The sequence below is a fragment of the Triticum aestivum genome, chromosome 3B (assembly GCF_018294505.1).
Source record: "Triticum aestivum cultivar Chinese Spring chromosome 3B, IWGSC CS RefSeq v2.1, whole genome shotgun sequence".
NCBI classification, from domain to species: Eukaryota; Viridiplantae; Streptophyta; class Magnoliopsida; order Poales; family Poaceae; genus Triticum; species Triticum aestivum.
Window position 1 is genome coordinate 226078430 of NC_057801.1, and position 22736 is coordinate 226101165.

Genomic DNA, 22736 nt, shown 5'->3' on the forward strand with positions numbered 1-22736 from the left:
GTGCCACTAGAAAGCCACAGGTACCAGCCTAACAGTAGCTCCCTCTGTTTTGTTTCCAGGACAGACTGGAAGAGACACTCTCGACATGTAAACGCAATGCAAGCCGGCGTTGTTACAGGATACATGACATAACTGAGAAATAGATTCCACATCGACAATGACACATCTAAAAAAACTGACAGCATAACAGCATTACTATGGTCACTGAACATTTCAGCAGAAACAATATATCATGGAGTATGTGATCAAGTGCCAGGAATATGTCACAACTTTGGCAAGTAAACAAACTAGACATTGCTGTATATAAAAGCAAGAATACTCCTTGTATTCTGCACTTGCCATCTCTGCATCCACATCTAAAAAGAAACAAAACTGGCAAAAGCTTGGAAACCAAATTCCTTCTCAATCATCTGCAGTCAAGCTGGAGAAAAGGCTCCTTTCCATTTTCCCAATAGGCGCCTCATGCTAGAATCAACAGGAGCAACAACCAGTCGATACCACGCCTTGCAAAACACCTGTAGGAGAACAACCAAGAGAGGAACCGAGATCATTAGGATGTCAAAGTCAGACTCATCTCATAAAAAAAAGGGAAACGGGGGTAATATTTGTCGTCTAGATGGTCATCATCTCAAGTAAAAGGTTTACAACCTCTGGTTTAACATAATATTTTCTAACATTATTGACTAAACTGTCAAGCAGGCAAGCACAGGCAGCCTCAAATAAGATAAGACATGCATGGCCCTCCACCATAATAGACTACAATGACATTAGCAACTAGCACAGATTTACAACTCAGCAAAAGATTAACAGAAACAAGGAAATGGTATCACAGGGCAACAGCTGCAAACATTTCATAGGCCAGTCTGCTTCACTAATTCTTTCTGCAAGGCTACAACTGCACAATGGAACAATACCAGCATGCTTTACCTGACACCATCATGATAAAAATTTGCTAAAAACTATTTTCCCAGGCACAAAAACTACAACAGAATCTAACGTGAAGAATAAAAGGAGCCAGTTCTAGTCTCCTACATAAAGCAAGAGATGGTAGAAAACCACTACTCCCTCCGTTCGGAATTACTTGTCTCGGAAATGGATGTATCTAGAACTAAAATACGTCTAGATACATCCATTTTTGCGACAAGTAATTCCGAACGGAGGGAGTACTATGCAGTGAGAAGTAGACAAAAATCAAGTACCTCAACAAAGTTCTGTGAGAAGATTAATCTGGGCTTAATTCTGCGCTTCAAACTCCTGCTTGCTCATGAATATTGCAACCGGCTCACCAGGGGAAGGCGGATTCTTGTCCAGCAGAGAAGCATGCTTTCCAGCTTTGGCACGAGCAGCTCCATCAAATGCCGACAGGACCTCAACATGCTCAAGACCCAACTGCCTTCTGATCAGCTCCAGGTTCTCCTCAAGCACATTTATTTCACCAAAAGGAAGCTTCAAATTTAGAGCCTGGGGACCAACATTCCTTGCTTCATCTTTCTTGAACCTGATGAAAGGCATGCAGAGCTTCTGTACTTGTTTGAAACTTGTTTCACGGTCGATGAAGCAGTTCCTCAATGCTTCGTTAATCTCCTCGTCAGGGGCAAAGGAGCGTGCTTGGCTATCAAAATTTGATTGAAGCACCCTCAAACATTGCTCTTTCCATCCATCATAGTGCTCATTGACATATATCAGACCAACTGTGAGCTTGTTTTCTGCTGATGGAGTAGGTGCAGCTCCCTTCTTGGGTTTCTTGGAACCAGACTCCTGCTTCTGAAGCAACTTTCTCATTAAAACAATGGAGTCCTGCAAGTATTTGTTCGCACTTCTTAGAGTAGGATCCGGGGTGCCTGCAACTGGCCAGCCAGCTTTTATTGCAAAACCTTCCTTCTTCAGAATCTTTTGCCACACATGCTCAGCATAGTGGGGACAGATCGGGGTGATAAGCTTGGTCTGGATTTCCATAAACCGCCCCAACAACTCACGGTTCATGCCCGCCGCTCCACAAGAGAGTCTGTACTCATCTCTAGCCAGTTGTAGGTCATAGAAACCAGACTTCAGGGCATCTCTGAACATGAAGGCATTGTAGCTCTTCTCAGTTTCTTTTACAGCAATGTTGATCTCATTAGCAAACACATGGTCAGCATAAGTAGAGGGAGGACCGCCTCTCAAAGAAGATTCAGCAGCTATAACTTCTTCCATCCATGCGATTTCCTTTGTAAGCCTCAAAATAGCAGCATTTGCAGTTTCAGTAACAAAGTTTGCATCGTCCATACCATCGCCAGCATCAGCAAGGGCAAACCTAGTGGCATCCGAGGAATATCTTAGAATAGCCTCCTTAAGAGTTAGGAAGTTCCCTGTGGACTTGGACATCTTCTCAGAGTTAAGCATAAGATGCCCATTGCAACGAAAACCACGAGGCCAATGATGCTCTGGAAGAAGTGCTGTATGATTGTAGATGCTGAATGTCAGATGGTTCTGGATAAGGTCCTTCCCTGATACCCGAATATCAAAGGGGTACCAATACTTGAACTCTTGCTTCATTTTGCTCAAGAGGGCAGGAGAGATGCTGCTATTGGGTGCTGGACCATCACAGAACACATATTCCCATACTTCATCTGTCAATTCTTCAGGCTTGATAGAAGATATTTCTTCTCCATACATGTTACCATTTTGTAAATGATGTGCAATGGTGTAATAAGCCATGTACAGGGTTGAATCTGAAAGAGATTCTACCAGGAACTGCTCATCCCATGGAATGCGAGTACCTAGGCCAAAAGAGCGAGAACATGCCCACTGGTTCAGCCAGCCCAACGTGTGTTCGAATCCGTTACGGGTTTCAGCTGAGAATGTATTCATATTTTCCAAACATTTGACTGCCTTCTGCTTCCATTCAGTTTCGCCGTAAGTTATGTACCACTGATCTGTAAGAGCAACGACACACTCATCGCCGGATCTTGACATGACTTTCTTCTCAGGCTCACTATACAACACAGCAGAGCCTTCTCCAAGAAGCTTATTCTTTATCAGTGGCTTCGCTTCTTGAACCTTTCTACCATCAAACTCCCCTGCAATCATCACTCCATCAGTAAATCCTTTAAGGTATGTCATCCTTTTTGCTTCAGCAAGCTTCTCCTTGTCATTCTGGCTCTTAATCTTAAGATCAAGGCACACCTTCTCAGCTGACTTATCCCCAAACTCAGGTATGTTGATTATTGGTATGATATTAAATGGAAGAACCCACTCATCTTGGACCCCATACTTCTGTCTCAAAGCAGGCTTTGTGATTAAATCTTGCAGTGCCATGTAATCATCTGGGGAATCACTTGGCACACTAGTCACGGTGCCAGTACCTTTATCTGTCAAGATCGTGAGCATGGGAAGTGCATATATGATTTCATTGAATGAAAGAGGAGACTTTAATGGCAACCCAATCAAATCATTGCCAGTAAGCTCAGCTAAGCAGGTGGGCTTTTCTGGGACCCTGGATAGATGCTGATATGCAAGATTAAGGGCTGACCTTGCTGTCACAATGAAGACATCAGTTTCATTGATCTCAAAAGCCCCATAAATCCCATCAGGCAATACCCAACAGTTTGTTTGCCCATACATTGTCTCAGGTCTTAATGTAGCAGCTGCCAGATAAACATTCTTTCCTTCCAAGACCTTCAACTTGGGGGGAAAAGGTGGGATCACCATCATTTTAATCAACACGTATTCTTGTGGCTGCACACCTTCACCTGATGCCCTATCATGATCAGCACAAGGTTGGCCATCCAGTGGTGAGTAGATCGTGTACCTCATATCCTTGACAACTTTGCCCATTTTCTTCAGCTTCCTCATCTGCCAGCGAACAAAAGCATCATAGAAAGGATTCATATCAGTGGTTATGAATGAGCGCCTCCAATCACAACCCAGGCCAAAATCCTTAAGATCTTCCTTTGCCAGCGGAGGGAAGTGGGTCAACCAGTGAGACGGATCCTGAAATTTGGCGATTTTTTCATCTGTCAGTTCAAAGCCCTTCATGATCTCCCACTGGAACTTCTGCATGCCGGTCTTTGCAGCAGCCTTAGATTTCTTACTCTTAAATTGCCCTGGGGCAAGAGCAGCCTGGTCAGCCTGGCTATCATCTGCCACTTGAGCACTTGAATCATCCTCTGCTGCAGGGAACACTGGAGGATTTCCATACTGTTGAATCTCCCTAGCAAGCTTATCAGCTGAGGCCTTGATGGGCATCCCAGTACAATGAAAAGCAAACGGCAAAAGGACATTCGAGCCACGGAGTCTGTGGTATGCAGCACCGAACTCAAGCTTGGATAGTGAGAAGGCGTGACCCAGATGTAGCAATCCATTCATGTAAGGGTACGGAAAATTGCCAAAGAATTTTTCACCAGGGCCAGGAGGTCCATTGCCAGGTTCAGCCTGAAAAACCTTGCTCTCCTCCCAGCAAGTTTGAGCATCTGATTGGATCTTGAGCAAAAGGTCTCTACGTGCATGACTCTTGGGTCCTTCAGTATTTGACGACATTTTCCTGAACGATCAACAAAAAAAAGGTGTCAAAAGGGCAAGCATCTGAATTTAATCTAACTCAGGAATAAATTAATAAATATCTTAGATACATCGAAGAAACATTGTTTTTGGACGAATTGAGTAGTGCAATCTCCTTGAATATCTTGTTTCAAACATAGCTGACAAACTCATGGATAGGAAAGCCATGTGATGAAGCTAATTATATGTAACAGAAACATAATAAGCCATAAGCAAACATCATCAAGCCATCAAACAAAATTAGCCTTCTAATAACAAGCTAATTATGGAGGTCAGGTAAGCTGGTGTTATGTTGCATAGTCTTCTAACAATGTAATGTTTCTTCTGACACTGATATTGTGTGTACCGTGTAGGTTGGTATATTTGATGCAACAAACAGCACAAGAGAAAGAAGATATATGCTAATGGAGATGGCCGGAGAGAACTGCAAGGCAATTAACATTTGTAACCACAGTGGACATGTTTCTTTGACCTTTCCTGTTAAGTATCTTGAGCTAAAATTGATTCACGTGGATGGAAGTTAACATATAATACAGTCACGGCACAGGCAGTTTGTGGCTTTAATTTGCTTTTGTGCATTTGGTACATTTCTACCCTTTGTCGCCCTGGACAATGCTGGCTAACTGAATTCACTTCCTGCAGTATGTCTGGAGACTGGAGCAATATGCAACGATCGAAACATAATCGAAAGGAATGTAAGCCTAAAATTCAGCAAAGTCCTGACTGTGGTGACCAGTTAGAAACCAAAAATCCCTCAAAATTCGCCATGTGCTAGAAAGATGATATTCATGACCTTATTTCTGTGAAAATTTTGCAGGCCGGATCATGAAGCTGGATTGCAGGACTTGCAGAGCCAGGAAGAGAAGCTACGCATCACTTGTGCCAACTACGACCCCACAAACTAGAAGAAGGCCGCCAGATTATACAAAACATAAGAATCAACATCGATCTGCCTGCCCCGAAGCTAAATCACCCGACAGCTAAAGCTCACAGCTTCCCCGTGCAGTCAACCAGTACGAAATTCGTCATCGCATCACTAGCCCATCGAGTCCGCGGCGGCTCCGTTCTACTGTCCTAGCAATCAGTCGGGCGGACGAGCGGGGGGCGGGACAGGATGAGTACCTGATGACGGCGCGCGAGGCAGGGAGCCGCAGCAGCCTCAGGGCGGGGAGCAAACCGGGAGCCAGCAGAATGCGACGGCGACGGAGACGGGGGAGGAGGAGGCTACGGCTGGAGGGAGGACTAGGGTTTATCCTAGCACACTGTCACGTGGGCCTTGATTGGCGACTTGGCGTGCACGAACCAGATTCAGGCTGGAACGGGCCGCCCAAGGAACTCGATTCACAGGGATTTCACGACGTCGGTTGGACATCGCCGATCTCTCGGCCTCTCCCCCTTTTTTTACCGACAATTTTACCCTTAAGTTTCACACTTTTCACAGGATTTACCTCATTTAAGATAAATTCATTCATTTTACGATATTAACCAATTATTTGCCGGTTTTTATTCCTCTTGAAAAAGCTAATTATTATTTTTTTGCGGGAGAACGCTAATTATTTTTATGAAGCTAAAACTGGCAAATAGTTAATTAAGGCCTAATTTGGTTGCATGGGGAAAGCACCCCAGGGCTCCAATCCTCCACCGGGGATTGCTATGGCCATCGGGGATCCTCTCCTCCTACCACGGGCAGATCATCATGGCAGTTTGGAAGACAGGGTAGAGGGGAGAAGATCACGTTGAGAAAAAAAACGCTAGGCGTAGCGCTCAGGTAGTCGCTGGAGGAGATCGCTAGATGCAACCGCGTGAGTCGTGGCTTTTCTCCCTGAGCTATCTAGGCGTGGATCTCTCGCCCGGGGAAAGGAAGGGGATCGGGGCAGAGTATCCCTAGCGAACGAGCGACCAAACATCCTCGTGGTTTTTCACGGGCCGAGTTTGCCTCGTGGGCTCTGTGCCCTGGTATTTGACGAGGATCCCCCAGGGATCACGGGCTACCAAACTAGCCCTAAATGGAGTAAAATGGCTCTCTTAAATTGAGTAAGTTTTGGCCAAAAACTTGAAACTTGAAGGTAAAAACGGAATTAACGCTAAATCTCTATGCAAAGGATGGCTAGTTCAATGGGATTGCTAACTCTAAGGACCGAATACATTGCATTGTTGGGTGTCCTAGAATTCGATTCCAAATTTTTGATCCTCGAGTTGAATGACATACTGTACAAAGAGATGGCTAAATGGATTACGCGGTTTCCAGTTCATAAAAAAAATATTACAAGGGGTGAATGTATTTCAAAAGTAACAAGATGTACTCCCGCAAAAAGAAAAGTAACAAGATGTTGAAAAACATGCATATGACCTCTTAGGTTGGCGAAATTGCACAAATAGAACAAGCATGGTATTGCAAAGTCATGTCATCTTGAATCATATGGTATACTATTGAATACTGCATGAACTTGCGTGGAAGATTGTCCAACTATGACAAAGTTAAACAAAGATTATTTTTCAAGAGATATCCCCTCTCCCCTTGCGTCGCTCCAGGCCGCCGCCGCGCGAGCCCCCTTCCCTGCTCCCGTTCGCCGCCGCTGCCGCCGGCCTTCGCCGCGGTGGCGGCGGGCCCCGCTGCCGAAGGTGGCGGGGGTGCTCTCTCCCTCTCCTAGGGCGGCGCTGGAGGCCTGCCCCGTTGACTGGCACGGCGGCGGCTGTCGGACCAGGCAGGGAGCCGCAGCAGCCTCAGGGCGGGGAGCAAACCGGGAGCCAGCAGAATGCGACGGCGACGGAGACGGGGGAGGAGGAGGCTACGGCTGGAGGGAGGACTAGGGTTTATCCTAGCACACTGTCACGTGGGCCTTGATTGGCGACTTGGCGTGCACGAACCAGATTCAGGTTGGAACGGGCCGCCCAAGGAACTCGATTCACAGGGATTTCACAACGTCGGTTGGACATCGCCGATCTCTCGGCCTCTCCCCCTTTTTTTACCGACAATTTTACCCTTAAGTTTCACACTTTTCACAGGATTTACCTCATTTAAGATAAATTCATTCATTTTACGATATTAACCAATTATTTGCCGGTTTTTATTCCTCTTGAGAAGGCTAATTATTATTTTTTTGTGGGAGAACGCTAATTATTTTTATGAAGCCAAAACTGGCAAATAGTTAATTAAATGGAGTAAAATGGCTCTCTTAAATTGAGTAAGTTTTGGCCAAAAACTTGAAACTTGAAGGTAAAAACGGAATTAACGCTAAATCTCTATGCAAAGGATGGCTAGTTCAATGGGATTGCTAACTCTAAGGACCGAATACATTGCTTTGTTGGGTGTCCTAGAATTCGATTCCAAATTTTTGATCCTCGAGTTGAATGACATACTGTACAAAGAGATGGCTAAATGGATTACGCGGTTTCCAGTTCATAAAAAAATATTACAAGGGGTGAATGTATTTCAAAAGTAACAAGATGTACTCCCGCAAAAAGAAAAGTAACAAGATGTTGAAAAACATGCATATGACCTCTTAGGTTGGCGAAATTGCACAAATAGAACAAGCATGGTATTGCAAAGTCATGTCATCTTGAATCATATGGTATACTATTGAATACTGCATGAACTTGCGTGGAAGATTGTCCAACTATGACAAAGTTAAACAAAGATTATTTTTCAAGAGATATCCCCTCTTCCCTTGCGTCGCTCCAGGCCGCCGCCGCGCGAGCCCCCTTCCCTGCTCCCGTTCGCCGCCGCTGCCGCCGGCCTTCGCCGCGGTGGCGGCGGGCCCCGCTGCCGAAGGTGGCGGGGGTGCTCTCTCCCTCTCCTAGGGCGGCGCTGGAGGCCTGCCCCGTTGACTGGCACGGCGGCGGCTGGCGGACCAGAGCGAGGAGGCCGGGGCGGCGGCCCCGGGATGAGCTGGCCGGCGTGCGGCAGCTTGGGTGGTCTGCGCTCGACGGCGGTGAGGCTTCGGCCACAGGGGTGGCGCGGCCTCGCCCGATCTGGCTCTGACACCTGGATCCGTGCATGGGACGGTAGTGTGGCGCGGCGGCGGCCGCGGGCAGCTAGTGGTTGGCCCCCATGGTGGCGCGTAGGTGTGCTGGTAGGGCGTGGCGGCCGCGCTTCTGGCTGGGTGTGCACCCAGCGTTGCTGCTGAGTAGCTCAGGAGAGGGGTGGTCTCGGCGGTGGTTCAGGTGGAAGCAACGGCTCGAGGGGGACTTCCCTCCAGTCTGTTTTGGCTCGGCCTACCATGGCCGTGGCTGGAGGTTGGAGGAGGTTGCCACTCTGTGGAGGAGGTGGCTGGTGGTGGCGGTGGACGCGGAGGAGCTGTCCTTGGCCGGGGTTGCACTGGCCAGGGCGCTGGAGATGGTGGAGGCTGCTAGGCTGATGTGTTGCATGTTGCGACGTCTCCGGTCGTGGTGGTCGGCCCGATTGAGCAGCTCCGGAAAGTTTGGGTTTTGGGATCTTAGGCTGGGAGAAATCCCTGCTTCGCGTCGTCGAGGCTTGCAACGGCGACGTCTGTGGACACCGTTCCCTCCGTGGAGGCGTTGCTTTTGCCCCCGATCCGACTCCCTTCCTCGTGCCTAGGGGAAACCCTTGGTCCGTTCTTTGGACTAGGCGGTGGCAGCGCCATGGCGTCGTTTCCTTCTTGGAAGCGTCATCTTGTTGCTCGAGGACTTCCGGTGGCACGGCTCTCTTTGGTGTCGGCTTCTACTATGGGCATGGGCCTCCTTGGCGCAATGTACACCATCGCGGGCGCTCTCTTGATAATGTCGTCTCTAGGCCCGTCCAGGTCCTGCCGTCCACTTGCCGACTTCTTCTTGGCGCAATGGGTGGGGGTACATTGGTCTGTGTTTGCCTCAAGTTTTGGTCTTGTTATAGAGGTCTTCGGCGGCGGTTGTGACGCGGCTTGGTTGCTCTGTGGCTTGCCCCATCGCCATCGGCATGAGGTTGGCCTAGGTGAAGCAAGTAGTGTAGTACGCATGGTGGGTGTGTTTGGTGGATGTGGGATGCTAATTCCTGTGATTGGCATTATAATGGCCGAAAGGCGTTGTATCCGGCTTCTTTGCCGCTTTTTCTTTAATATATGATATGCATGCTCATGCGTATTTGAGAAAAAAATCAAGAGATTTGAGTCAACAAAAGTATTCAAATGAATTATAGTGTAAATTAAGCGCGTGAAGGAAACAAATAATATAAAAGGAGCTATGGAAATCGTGATCCTTCAAAATTACTATTGGAGGTGTGTATATATACACGTGTACATTATAAATAACTAAGGTTAATCAGTAACTAAAGCATAACAGCCCCCGTAGCTCAGTTGGTTAGAGCGTTGGTCTTATGAGCCGAAGGTCGCGGGTTCGAGCCCCGCCGGGAGCACCTTTTTTCGTTCGTATCTGTACTTTTTTTTTCTCATTCGATTTTTTTCTTATCGTTAGTATCTGTACTTTTTTTTCTCATTCGATTTTTTTTCTTATTGTTCGTATCTGTACTTTTTTTTCTCGTTCGATTTTTTCTTATCGTTGGTATTTGTACCTTTTTTTGCCTTATTGTTCGTATATGTACTTTCTTTTGTCCTCATTCGATTTTTTTTTCTTATCTTTCAAATATGTATTTTTCTTTTCTCCATCGGTGACAACAACTGATGTGTGCAGGTGTTGTATCGGTGTGTAATTTTTATTATTTCTGATGTTCGTTGTACTGTTATGATTGAAGATGAATACTTCTTGTGTACTAAAATAAGTGTCTCAACTTTATATTAATTTTATATTAAAGTTAGTGCAAAATTTATTATTTTTTATGTTCGTTGTACTATTAGGATTGGAGATGAATACTTCCTCTGTCCTAAAATAAGTGCCTCAATAGTACAAAGTTTCATGTTATGATTGGAGATGAATACTTCCTCCGTCCTCCGTCACTTATTTTGGGACAGAGGGAGTAGATTCAAAGGTTTCTCGCAAAAAAAAAACTGACGTTGGTACTTAGGTGTCATACACGCCACCATTGCTAGTTGGTCGTACCTCCAATCTCCTCTTTTATGTGTCCCAGGCTATGCGATATTTTTTACATTTGTCAGATAGTTGGGTTTCTTGTGGTAGAACCGACCCATTATAATTCAAGTTCTACTCGAGGAGACGTTCCCCTCAATTACGAGATGCTTATGATGATTCGACAATCATAAGATGTTGTGCCGGATCTCGGAGGTGCTCATAAAGATAGAGTGTGTGTGTGTGTATGTTTATATGGGTGAGTGTATGTGCATATATGTGAGTCATATGTGATTGTAATGTGTTAAAAAAAGATTACAATTTATTCCATTAATCTTACCAAAACATCAGCCAACTGGAAGTATGCCTATATTTTCTTTGTTAGCTACAGATGTTTGCCTGACAGTCTAGTTTATGTCTGGCTTCTGGCTTGTAAACTAGTTTACTCGTTGTACTCATGATGCAAAAACCAATTGCAGCGGGGAAGTTGGGTGAACAAGTGAAAAGACATTTTTTTCATGAATTATATGAAAGTATGGTCCTAGTTCATGACATGACAATTTACAACATGATGTTTACTTAATTTCGAGTGGATGTTTACGCAACGATGGGAAGAACTACTCGCACCTCACGCGACGCTGGCCACCTTCTTCGTCGGTTGTAGTTTGTCCTTCCTATTTATCCAATTGGATGTCTCCGCAATGCGGGCCTCAAGCCGTGCCTCGGTGACTCACATATTCGTTGCGATCTTTGCCCGCCGCTCTGAGTGAGCATTTTATAGTAGGTGATCTTCTGGCGGACCATGGTGGACGGGACTGCACGTGGATAGGGATTAGGACGGTGCCGACGGGAGGACAAAATGAGGAGTAGGAGGATAAGATTTGGTCATTCCCATCCGGCATAAATCTCTGAGTGCAGGTTCCTTGGATGAAGCATCGTTCTCCATGCCATGAATGCAGATAGTTGACTGGGAAGCGCCTGTGCGGACACTTTGCATATTCCTACGATATGGCGGTCAGACTAACTGTGCAATAATTTGTCTCATTGTGTTTTGGAGATTGTTGACATAAATAATAAGGGACTAATATGTTGCTAGTGCATGCAGAGAAATTAGGTCCCTAGAGTTCCGAGGATTTTGCTATAAACTCAGAAGATTATCTACGTTGCAGAGAAGATTGCTATCGAAGATATTGCTCAACGGAAGTGGTCCCTAAAAATTGCTGACGTGAAGCAATTTCTGGTACCTGGTCTGTGTGTTTGCCTATAGTCGAGAAAAAAGAAGGTGTGGCATTTTTGTTTGTAGTTCTTTTTCTCTTACTTGAGTCATAGGACCACCGTACTATTAAGATGGGTAGAGTGTTTCGAAACTTACGTTTCTCTGATGCTCGACTGAAACCTATGAGAGTTAAGAGAAATCTCTTCTAGCCTCGAAACATTACGTGCCAGCCAGAAATGTTGTTCTTCTGGGCTGCGAGAGATATGTTTGCCTTACTTGTTCCTCAAGTAAAGTTGTCGGGCGTGTTTGAAATCCGACCATTGGAAACATGTCGGTTGGCCATCGGCTGGACATCATGTCCTCAATGGGCATTTCCCCCTTGGGATTGCTACGACTACAAATAACCACCCCATTCCAACCGACATGGTTGGTTACTCCGTGTGATTCTGACAGTTTGTCTTAGCACCCTATCTCTGAAAGATTAGAGTTAATCCACTGAGAGAAAACTCTATATCCGAAAAATAGATAGTGGTATCACACATATCTAAGTTTAGTACGCTCGGTCTATTACTCATGAGAGCTGCTAACTCTCTAGATGGTTAGGCATCAAAGTCTTCAGCAGCCAAGAGTCATTGTGTTATGCAAAGACAACTTGTGATGGCTTTGGAGATCACGTGAAGTATCTACCTAGAGTAGTCGACAGAAGTTGACGAACTTATTGTCGAGGAGAATAGGATGAAGCGAGTTTATCTTCTGTGTTAAATCACAAGTCCGTCCAACCAGATGTTGCTCTTTTGCAGAAGAGTGAACTGGCCTACCATATACCCTGTCGCGAGCATCAATGATTTCATCTTCGCACTGCAATACTTTCAGTAATTTATCTTCTGTAGTGTTTCAGACATGTGATTTATCAATGGATATCGTATTTGTTTTTGTTTCACTACCTTTGCCATCTGCTCCTTGTAGCTTCCATTCATAGTTAAGTCAGTACTTAGTTCTTTTTACGCTATTGTGTACTAGAAGATTTCAAATTTCTAAAATAAATTATAAATCTCCCATTCACCCCCCTCTGCTCGGTATACTCGATCCTACAATTGATATCAAAGCAATGTACTAGGACTCTGCTTATTAAGGTCTAATAACTTTGGAGTTTGAGTATGTCTTCTTTAGTGAACTTCAAGTCGAGCGAGAAGATTCCTATCTTTGATGGAACATACTACCCCTTTTGGAAGGAAAAAGGTGGATCCGCCTCAAGGCCATTGACGATGATATATGGCATGTTATGTGCTACTTGTGAGCTGCGTCGAGATTTTCCTCGAAGAGGAAGGGTGAAGCAATATAGTAACGAATGGTATTCCCCTCAATAGAGAACCAAAGTTATCGAACCAATAGGAGAACCACACAAACAATCGTCGACAATACCTACACACACAAGAGCAAATACTTGCATCCAACGCAGGCAAGAGGGTTGTCAATCCCCTTGTACTCATTAATTGCAAGGATTAAATCTGATAGTAGTAGATAGATAAATTGCAAAGTAAATAAATTGCAGCAAGGTATTTTTGGTTTTTATAATATAATTAAAATAGACCCAGGGGACACAGTATTCACTAGAGACCCAGGATTCACTAGTGTGGATGTCTGAAGGTACAGGGTACCAGTCAACTGTTGATGAATGGGCAAAGTTGATCAATGCTCCAGAGACCATGAGGATGATTTGGATGTGTATGCCAAGAAGAAGAAAGACCACAACTCCATGGCAAGTATGTACAAGGAAATTCCTGATGAAGCCCTGGAAACTCATAAGTTGGGGTCTATGAAATACTTGTTGTCTAGTCTGCCTACTATTAACACCATCTTGAGGCATACTCTATGGCCCAAATCTGGAGATCATAGGATGATAAGAGGACATTCAATCAACTTGCTCCACATTTTTGATGTCCCTCAAAAATTCAAGGTCATGAGTCTGATTGTAGGGACAATCAAGAGGACAGCTGCTAACCAGAAAAGATCTTGTGGGTATGCTCCACACATTCAGGTGCTCATCAACTCAAAGATGGGCACAGACACTTACTTGTTGGACAATGGATGAGAATGATCCTTCATCAGTGCAAGCACATGAGAAGAGAGCAAAGGCAAGGGAAGAAAAAGCTACAAAGATGCCAAGTGCTGAAGAGGCATCTCAAGTGTTCTTGAAGAGCAAACAAGATCAACTTGGATTTCTGATCCAATCTATCTTAAGGATTGAGAAGGGCTTGGCCACCCTGGCTCAGAATCAGGAGAGCTTGGAGAGGATCATTGAACAAAAATTCTATGATCTTGATCTGAAAGTCACTGAGATATAGACAATAGTTGAGCAACTCTAGGAGGAAGCAGAGGAGAAGAAAGGGAAGGCAACTACAGAAGCCTTTTAGCGAGTGCCAAGAGCTCAGAGGTCAGCTGCAGTGCCAGTACCTGATACTAGAGCTACTACATTAGCACCAGCAGCTACAGCTTTAGTGCCACCTCCAGCAGCCACTTCACCAACTCTGGCTACATCGACTGAAGCCTTCGTCCTTGGAGTCACCTCTATACCACCTCACGGAGACCAAGCCTGATAGACTCATAGCACTATGCATATTTTAACTTTTTGGTAACTTGTTGCCAAAGGGGGAGAAATATGTATAGATTATAGGCTTCAAGAGAGAGTGTTGCTCTTTGTCTTTTTTGCACTTTATTTGGTTGAACTTTATTGTGTGCTTGTTTGATACCTTATGTCCTTGTGTGAGATACTTGTATGATCATTTGTTTGGTCATATGCTACTTTAATGTGTGCTTGGATGACATTATGTCTTATATCCATATATGATCATTCACTTTGCTTGGTGATGAGTGCATGCTTTTAATTGCTATGATTTGAGCGCTCCACCAAGATGTATGTGACATGGAAGAGTAACCCATGATACTAATCGATTGTGCATTTGCATTCAAAAGCAAATCTTAAATAATGCACAAAATTAGGGGAGCTCTTGCTTATCACATACTTCTCAAAGCGACGATGTATTTCAATCTTATTATCATTTGTCGAAGCTTTGATCTATATGTTGTCATCAATTACCAAAAAGGGGGAGATTGAAAGTGCAACTATCCCTGGGTGGTTTTGGTAATGATTAACAACATATAGCACATTGAACTAATGCTATTTCAAGATGAATATTTCAGGAAAGTTCAATGATTGGCATGGCATGGATTAGGAATGTGGACCCCTCAAAATGCTAAGGACAAAGGATTTGCTCAAGCTCTAAAAGCTCAAGACTCTACATTTTGATTTTAGTGATCCAAGATCACATTGAGTCCATAGGAAAGCCAATACTATTAAAAGGGGATGAGGTGTTGCTTAATGGCTTGCTTGCTCAAAATGCTTAGTGATATGCTCCAAAAACCCGCAACCACTTTCTCATATCCACATATGTCCCAAACCAAAAGTCAAACTTGGACCCACCGATTTGATCTATCCGGCGCCACCGAGTTCATTTGACATAGCCACTGCCAGAAACCTTAGTCACTTCGGTCTCACGGATAGGGATCTCGATCTCACTGAGATGGGATTGCAAACTCTCTGTTTCCCCTCGTAACGTTTCGGTCTAACCGAGATGAGCGATCGGTCCCACCGAGTTCGCAATGCAAACTCCCTCTTTCCCTTTCGTAATGTTTCGGTCCCACCGAGATGAGCGAATCGGTCCCACCGAGTTTGCCCGGCCAACTCTCTAGTTAGCTTATTGTGAAAGTCGGTCCCACCGAGTTTGTGTAATCGGTCTCACCAAGATTACGTTATGCCCTAACCCTAAAGAAATCGGTCCCACCGAGTTGACATGTCAGTCCCACCGAAATGCCTAATGGTCACATTATGAACTAAATCGGTCCGACCGAGTTTTCTGATTCGGTCCCACCGAGTTTGGTAAATTGTGTGTAACAGTTAGATTTTGTGTGGAGGCTATATATACCCCTCCACCCTTTCTTCATTCGTGAGGAAAGCCATCAGAACAAGCCTACACTTCCAGCACTCATTTTCTGAGAGAGAACCACCTACTCATGTGTTGAGACCAAGATATTCCATTCCAACCACATGAATCTTGATCTCCAGCCTTCCCCAAGTTGCTTTCCACTCAAATCATCTTTCCACCAAATTCAATCCTATGAGAGAGAGTTGAGTGTTGGGGAGACTATCATTTGAAGCACAAGAGCAAGGAGTTCATCATCAACACACCATCTATTACCTTTTGGAGAGTGGTGTCTCCTAGATTGGTTAGGTGTCACTTGAGAGCCTCCGTCAAGATTGTGGAGTTGAACCAAGGAGTTTGTACGGGCAAGGAGATCGCCTACTTCATGAAGATCTACCCTAGTGAGGCAAGTCCTTTGTGGGCGATGACCATGGTGGGATAGACAAGGTTGCTTCTTCGTGGACCCTTCGTGGGTGGAGTCCTTCATGGACTCGCGCAGCCATTACCCTTCGTGGGTTGAAGTCTCCATCAACATGGATGTACGATAGCACCACCTATCGGAACCACGCCAAAAATCTCCGTGTCAACATTGCGTTTGCTCCGTCCAAACTCCTCCCTTTACCTTCATATGCAATAATTTACATTTCGTTGCTATACTCTTAGAATTGCATGTGTATGTTGATTGCTTGACTTGTGCTAAGTTGCTAAAATCTGCCAAGACTTAAAATTGGGAAAATGCTAGATTTTTATTTGGTCAAGTAGTCTAATCACCCCCTAGACATACTTTCGATCCTACAAACATCCAAGCCAAGACTGCTCCCAAGCAATCTGCACCTAAGAGAAGTACAAGAAACATTCCTACTGCAGAGAAGAACAAGGCCCCAGTGACTGAGGTTCAGGAAGATGAAGAGGCCCAAGTGCTCAGAAAGCTCAAGCCCAAGATACCTGATCATGATGACAATCATCCTATTGCAGAGAACATGAAGTTAAGAAAAGATGTAGGTCTCAGATTATGGAGGCAAACTGATCCTTATGCTACAAGGAGAAGAACTACGGTAGACTACAGGTTCCACACCAAGGAACAACAGGACTTCTATGAGACAGTCCTCCTGGACAAGAAGCCCATTGTCAGTGACATGAGATGGGTTGATTGGACATACATTGATGATAATGAAGACCAGTTTCCTAGGGTTCATGAGAGCTTCAAAATGAATGGAATTGATGCTTTCGTTGGTCAGAAACTGACCAAATGGAATGATGAGATGGTGATGCAGTTCTACTCAACAACTCACTTCTACCCAGATGGCAAGATTGTCTGGATGATAGAGGGTACAAGGTACCAATCTTCTATTACTGAGTGGGCTAAGATGATCCATGCTCCTGCAAAGTCTGACGAAGACACTGATGTCTATGCCAAACCCAGGAAAGACCACAACTCCATTGCACACATGCACATGGAAATACCAGATGATGCCTTGGAGATTCACAAGTTTGGGTCAATTTACTATCTGCTGTCAGGATTGACCACCATTAACACTATACTGAGGCACACTCTGCTGCCCAAGTATGGAGATCATAGGATGACCAGAGGGCATTCAATTAATTTGCTGCATATGTTTGATGTGCCAGAGAAGTTCAAGGTGATGACCTTGATAGTTGAGATAGTTAAGAGGATTGCAGCTGATGAGAAGAGATCATGTGGCTATGCTCCACATATTCAGATGCTCATTAATTCCAATATGGGCACATGCACATACTTGCTGGATAGAGAGCACCTTCCCTTGAGGCCAGAATTTGAGGATAACACAGTTGTTATGGATGCTTCACATCCTACTTTTGTTGAGGCTCAAGAAAAGAGAGAGAAGGCTAAGGCAGAAAAGGTTTCAAAGATTCCAAATCCCTCAGCTGCAAATCTCAAGACCAAGCAGGACCATCTCAGCTATCTGCTTGAAGCCAAAGTTAGAATTGAGAAAGGACTAACCACCCTGACTCAAAACCAAGGGAGTCTTGAGAGGATCATTGAGACCAAGTTTTATGATCTAGACTTGAAGGTCACAGAGATACAGACTGCAGTTGAGCAACTCCAAGAAGAAGCAGAGGAGAGGAGAGGAAGATCTACTACATATGCTTATCAGAGGGTGCCTAGAGCACAAAGGTCTGCAGCAGTGCCAGTCAGTGGCACTATGGCCACAACTTCAGCTCCTGCAGCCACAACCTCAGTTGCCCTTCAGTGGCAACCCCTCCAGTTCCTCAGACATCAGCCGAAGTCTTTGCAGATGCAGTTCTCTCCACGTCATCTCAGCACTCTAGAGCTCTCTGAGATCTTGCTTAGAGTGCCATATAGCACTATGCATTTTCGAGCTTTTTGGTAACTTGTTGCTAAAGGGGGAGAAAGTGTATAGATCATAGGCTGAGAGAGAGAGAGAGAGTTTTGCTTCTTATTTGTCTCTCTTGCTACTTATTTGCTTGTGTTTGCTACACTATTTGTGCTTGTGTGTGAGATACTCTTATGATCATGTGGTTAATCATATTATGCTCTATTATATATGCTTGAATGATGCTATCTTATCATTTATGTATGGTCAATCATATTTGTCTTGGTGATGAGTGCATGTTATTTTTATTCTATTATTTTGAGAGCTCCACCAAGATGTATGTGACATGGAAGAGTAACCCATGAGCCTAATCGATTGTGAATTTGCATTCAAAAGCAAATCATAAATAATGCACAAATTTAGGGGGAGCTCTTGCTTATCACATACTTCTGAAAGCTATGAAATATTTCATTCTTATTATCTTTTGTCGAAGCTTTGATCTATATGTTGTCATCAATTGCCAAAAAGGGGGAGACTGAAAGTGCAACTAATCCCTGGGTGGTTTTGGTAATTCATAACAACATATAGCTCATTGAAATAATATCCTTTCAAGATGATTATTATAGAAAGTTCAATGATTGGCATGGCATGGACTAGAGATGTGGACCCCTCAAAATGCTAAGGACAAATATTGGCAAAAGCTCAAGACTATTCATTTCTATTTTAGTGATCCAAGATCACATTGAGTCCATAGGAAAGCCAATACCATTAAAAGGGGATGAGGTGTTGCTTAATGGTCTACTTGCTCAAAATGCTTAGTGATATGCTCCAAAGCCCTCAACCATCTTCTCAAATCCAAACATGTCCTAAACCTAAAAGTCAAACTCGGCCCCACCGATTTGATCCATCTGGCGCCACCGAGTTCACTTGACATAGCCATAGCCAGAAATCCTAATCAGTTCGGTCTCACGGATAGGGATCTCGGTCTCACCGAGATGGGACTGCAAACTCTCTGTTTCCCTTCGTAATGTTTCGTTCTCACCGAAATGAGAGATCGGTTGATACGTATCCAACGTATCTATAATTTTTGATTGTTCCATGATATTATATTATCTGTTTTGGATGTTTTCTATGCATTAATATGCTATTTTATATGATTTTTGGGACTAACCTATTAACCTAGAGCCCAGTGCGAGTTTCTGTTTTTTTCTTGTTTTAGAGTTTCACAGAAAAGGAATACCAAACGGAATAAAACTTTCGCGATGATTTTTCTTGGATCATAAGACACCCAGGAGACTTGGAGTGCAAGTCAGAAGAGCCACGAGGCGACCATAAGGGTTGAGGGCGCGCCCAGGGGGGTAGGGCGCACTCCCCGACCATGTGGGCCCCTTGATGACCCCCTGACCTAGATCTTTCTCCTATATATATATACTCAAATATCCAAAAAACTTCCAGGGGAGCCACGAAACCACTTTTACACCACCGCAACCTTCTGTACCCATGAGATCCCATCTAGGGGACCTTTTCCGCCGTCCTGCCGGAGGGGGATACAATCATGGAGGGCTTCTACATCAACACCATTGCCTCTCCGATGAAGCGTGAGTAGTTTACCACAGACCTATAGGTCCATAGCTAGTAGCTAGATGGCTTCTTCTCTCTCTTTCATTCTCAATACAAAGTTCTCCTTAATGTTCTTGGAGATCTATTTGATGTAATACTCTTTTGCGGTGTGTTTGCCGAGATCCGATGAATTGTGAATTTATGATCAGCTTATCTATGAATATTATTTGAATCTTCTCCGAATTCTTATATGCATGATTTGATATCTTTGCAAGTCTCTTCGAACTATCAATTTGGTTTGGCCAACTAGATTGGTTTTTCTTGCAATGGGAGAAGTGCTTAACTTTGGGTTCAATCTTGCGGTGCTCGATCGTAGTGACAGAAGGGGAACCGACACGTATTTTATTGTTGCCATCGAGGATAAAAAGATGGGGTTTTCATCATATTGTTTGAGTTAATTCCTCTACATCATGTCATCTTGCCTAATGCTTTACTCTATTCTTAATACTGTAGATGCATGCTGGATAGCGGTCGATGCGTGGAGTAACAGTAGTAGATGCATAATCGTTTCAGTCTACTTGATACGGATGTGATGCCTATATTCATGATCATTGCCTTAGATATCGTCATAACTTTGCGCTTTTCTATCAATTGCTCGACAGTAATTTGTTCACCCACCGTATTATTTTCTATCTTGAGAGAAGCCTCTAGTGAAACCTATGGCCCCCGGGTCTATTTTCCATCATATAATCTTTTATTTTCCATCATATAAGTTTTCGATCTACAATTTTAGTTTCATATTTACTTTCTTTGCAATCTTTTACTTTCCATTCCATAAATCAAAAATACCAAAAATATTACTTTACCATTGATACATCTCCAACGTATCTACTTTTCCAGACACTTTTGCCCTTGTTTTGGACTCTAACTTGCATGATTTGAATGAAACTAACCCGGACTGACGATGTTTTCAGCAGAACTGCCATGATGTTGTTTATTGTGCAGAAAACAAAAGTTCTCGGAATGACCTGAAAATTCACAGAGATAACTTTTGGAAAATATAAAAAATACTGGCGAAAGAATCAAGGCCAGGGGGCCCACACCCTGTCCATGAGGGTGGGGGCGCGCCCTCCCCCCTGGGCGCGCCCCCTGTCTCATGGGCCCCCTGCTGCTCCACCGACCTCAACTCCAACTCTATATATTCCGTTTCGTGGAGAAAAAAATCAAAGAGAAAGTTTCATCGTGTTTTACGACACGGAGCCGCCGCCAAGCCCTAATCTCTCTCGAGAGGGCTGATCTGGAGTCTGTTCGGGGCTCCGGAGAGGGGGATTCGTCACTGTCGTCATCAACCATCCTCCATCACGAATTTCATGATGCTCACCGCCGTGCGTGAGTAATTCCATCGTAGGCTTGCTGGACGGTGATGGGTTGGATGAGATTTACCATGTAATCAAGTTAGTTTTGTTAGGGTTTGATCCCTAGTATCCACTATGTTCTGAGATTGATGTTGCTATGACTTTGCTATGCTTAATGCTTGTCACTAGGGCCCGGGTGCCATGATTTCAGATCTGAACCTATTATGTTTTCATGATATATATGTGAGTTTTGGATCCTATCTTGCAAGTCTATAGTCACCTATTATGTGTTATGATCCGACAACCCCGAAGTGACAATAATCGGGATACTTCTCGGTGATGACCGTAGTTTGAGGAGTTCATGTATTCACTATGTGCTAATGCTTTGTTCCAGTTCTCTATTAAAAGGAGGCCTTAATATACCTTAGTTTCCACTAGGACCCCACTGCCACGGGGGGGTAGGACAAAAGATGTCATGCAAGTTCTTTTCCATAAGCACGTATGACTATATTCGGAATACATGCCTACATTACATTGATGAACTGGAGCTAGTTCTGTGTCACCCTATGTTATAGCTATTACATGAGGAATCGCATCCGACATAATTATCCATCACTGATCCAATGCCTACGAGCTTTTCACATATTGTGCTTTGCTTATCTGCTTTTCCGTTTCTACTGTTACAACTACTACAAAACTGCTATCTTTACTTTTGCCACTTTTACCATTACTATCATACTACTTGCTACTAAATACTTTGCTGTAGATACTAAGTTATCCAGGTGTGGTTGAATTGACAACTCAACTGCTAATACTTAAGAATATTCTTTGGCTCCCCTTGTGTCGAATCAATAAATTTGGGTTGAATACTCTACCCTCGAAAGCTGTTGCGATCCCCTACACTTGTGGGTTATCAAGACTAATTTCTGGCGCCGTTGCCGGGGAGCATAGCTCTATTCTTTGAGTCACTTGGGATTTATATTTGCTGATCACTATGAGGAACTTGAAATACGAAAGAACTAAGATTTTTCCCTCAACTACGAGGGGAGGTAAGGAACTGCCATCTAGCTCTGCACTAGATTCTCCTTCTGTTTTGAGTAAGCTTGCGACACCTAAACCTGCTAATGCTATGAATTCTGATATGTCGCATGTTATTGATGATGCCACTTCTGCTATGCATGATACTTATGATGAAACTACTTCTGTGCTTTATAGTACTGTGCCATTAGGTGAATATCTTGATGAACAACTTGCTAGGGTTAGAGAGAATGAAATTATTGAGAATGAAATTATTGATGATAGTGATGATGAAGGTTCTCCCCCTAATTATGAATTGTCTATTGTTCCTGAGGGTTATGTTATGGATGAAGAAGCTGCTAGAGCTATTTTTGCTTGCAATGATAGATATGATCTTAAGAAGTTATTAGCTAAATGGAAGCAGCAATCTCTTAATGCTAGAATGAAACCTGACCAAGCTGAATGGAATCAACAATCTCTTAATGCTAGAATGACCACTTGGATAGTTGTGCTGGTTGTGTTTTCAGGGAAAGAATAGTCGACCAAGCTGAATTACTATTGAATAATATGTTGACTATGAAAATAATTGGACTCTTCCTGAGCCAATTAAGCCAATTCCTGAGCCAACTGAGCCAACTCCTGAGCCTATTCCTAAACCAACTCTGAAAAAGAGGGGTGTTCTATTTCTCAGTCCTGAAGATATGCAAGAGGCAAAGAAATCAATGAAATAAAAGGGTATTAAAGCTGAAGATGTTAAGAATTTACCACCTATTGAAGAAATACATGGTCTTAATAT

General features: G+C 43.9%; 1 protein-coding gene and 1 non-coding gene across 2 annotated transcripts; one reads left to right on the forward strand and one right to left on the reverse strand.

The window, feature by feature from the left end:
- Window positions 1-167: 167 nt before the first annotated feature.
- Window positions 168-5939, reverse strand: LOC123069454 (leucine--tRNA ligase, cytoplasmic). The gene is made up of 3 exons (XM_044492314.1): window positions 5662-5939; window positions 1200-4522; window positions 168-515 (listed from the first exon to the last, which is right to left on the reverse strand). Exon 2 carries the CDS (start codon window positions 4516-4518, stop codon window positions 1234-1236), a length of 3285 nt encoding a protein of 1094 aa, XP_044348249.1. The 5' UTR covers window positions 4519-4522; window positions 5662-5939; the 3' UTR covers window positions 168-515; window positions 1200-1233.
- Window positions 5940-9815: 3876 nt separating this feature from the next.
- TRNAI-UAU (transfer RNA isoleucine (anticodon UAU)) lies at window positions 9816-9889 on the forward strand. Its single transcript has one exon. It is a non-coding gene; the product is annotated as a tRNA-Ile (tRNA).
- The last annotated feature ends 12847 nt before the right edge of the window (window positions 9890-22736 follow it).

Bases quoted from the DNA above. Each gene is read 5' to 3' on its own strand.
- LOC123069454 (XM_044492314.1), bottom strand. From the start codon at position 4,518: ATGTCGTCAAATACTGAAGGACCCAAGAGTCATGCACGTAGAGACCTT.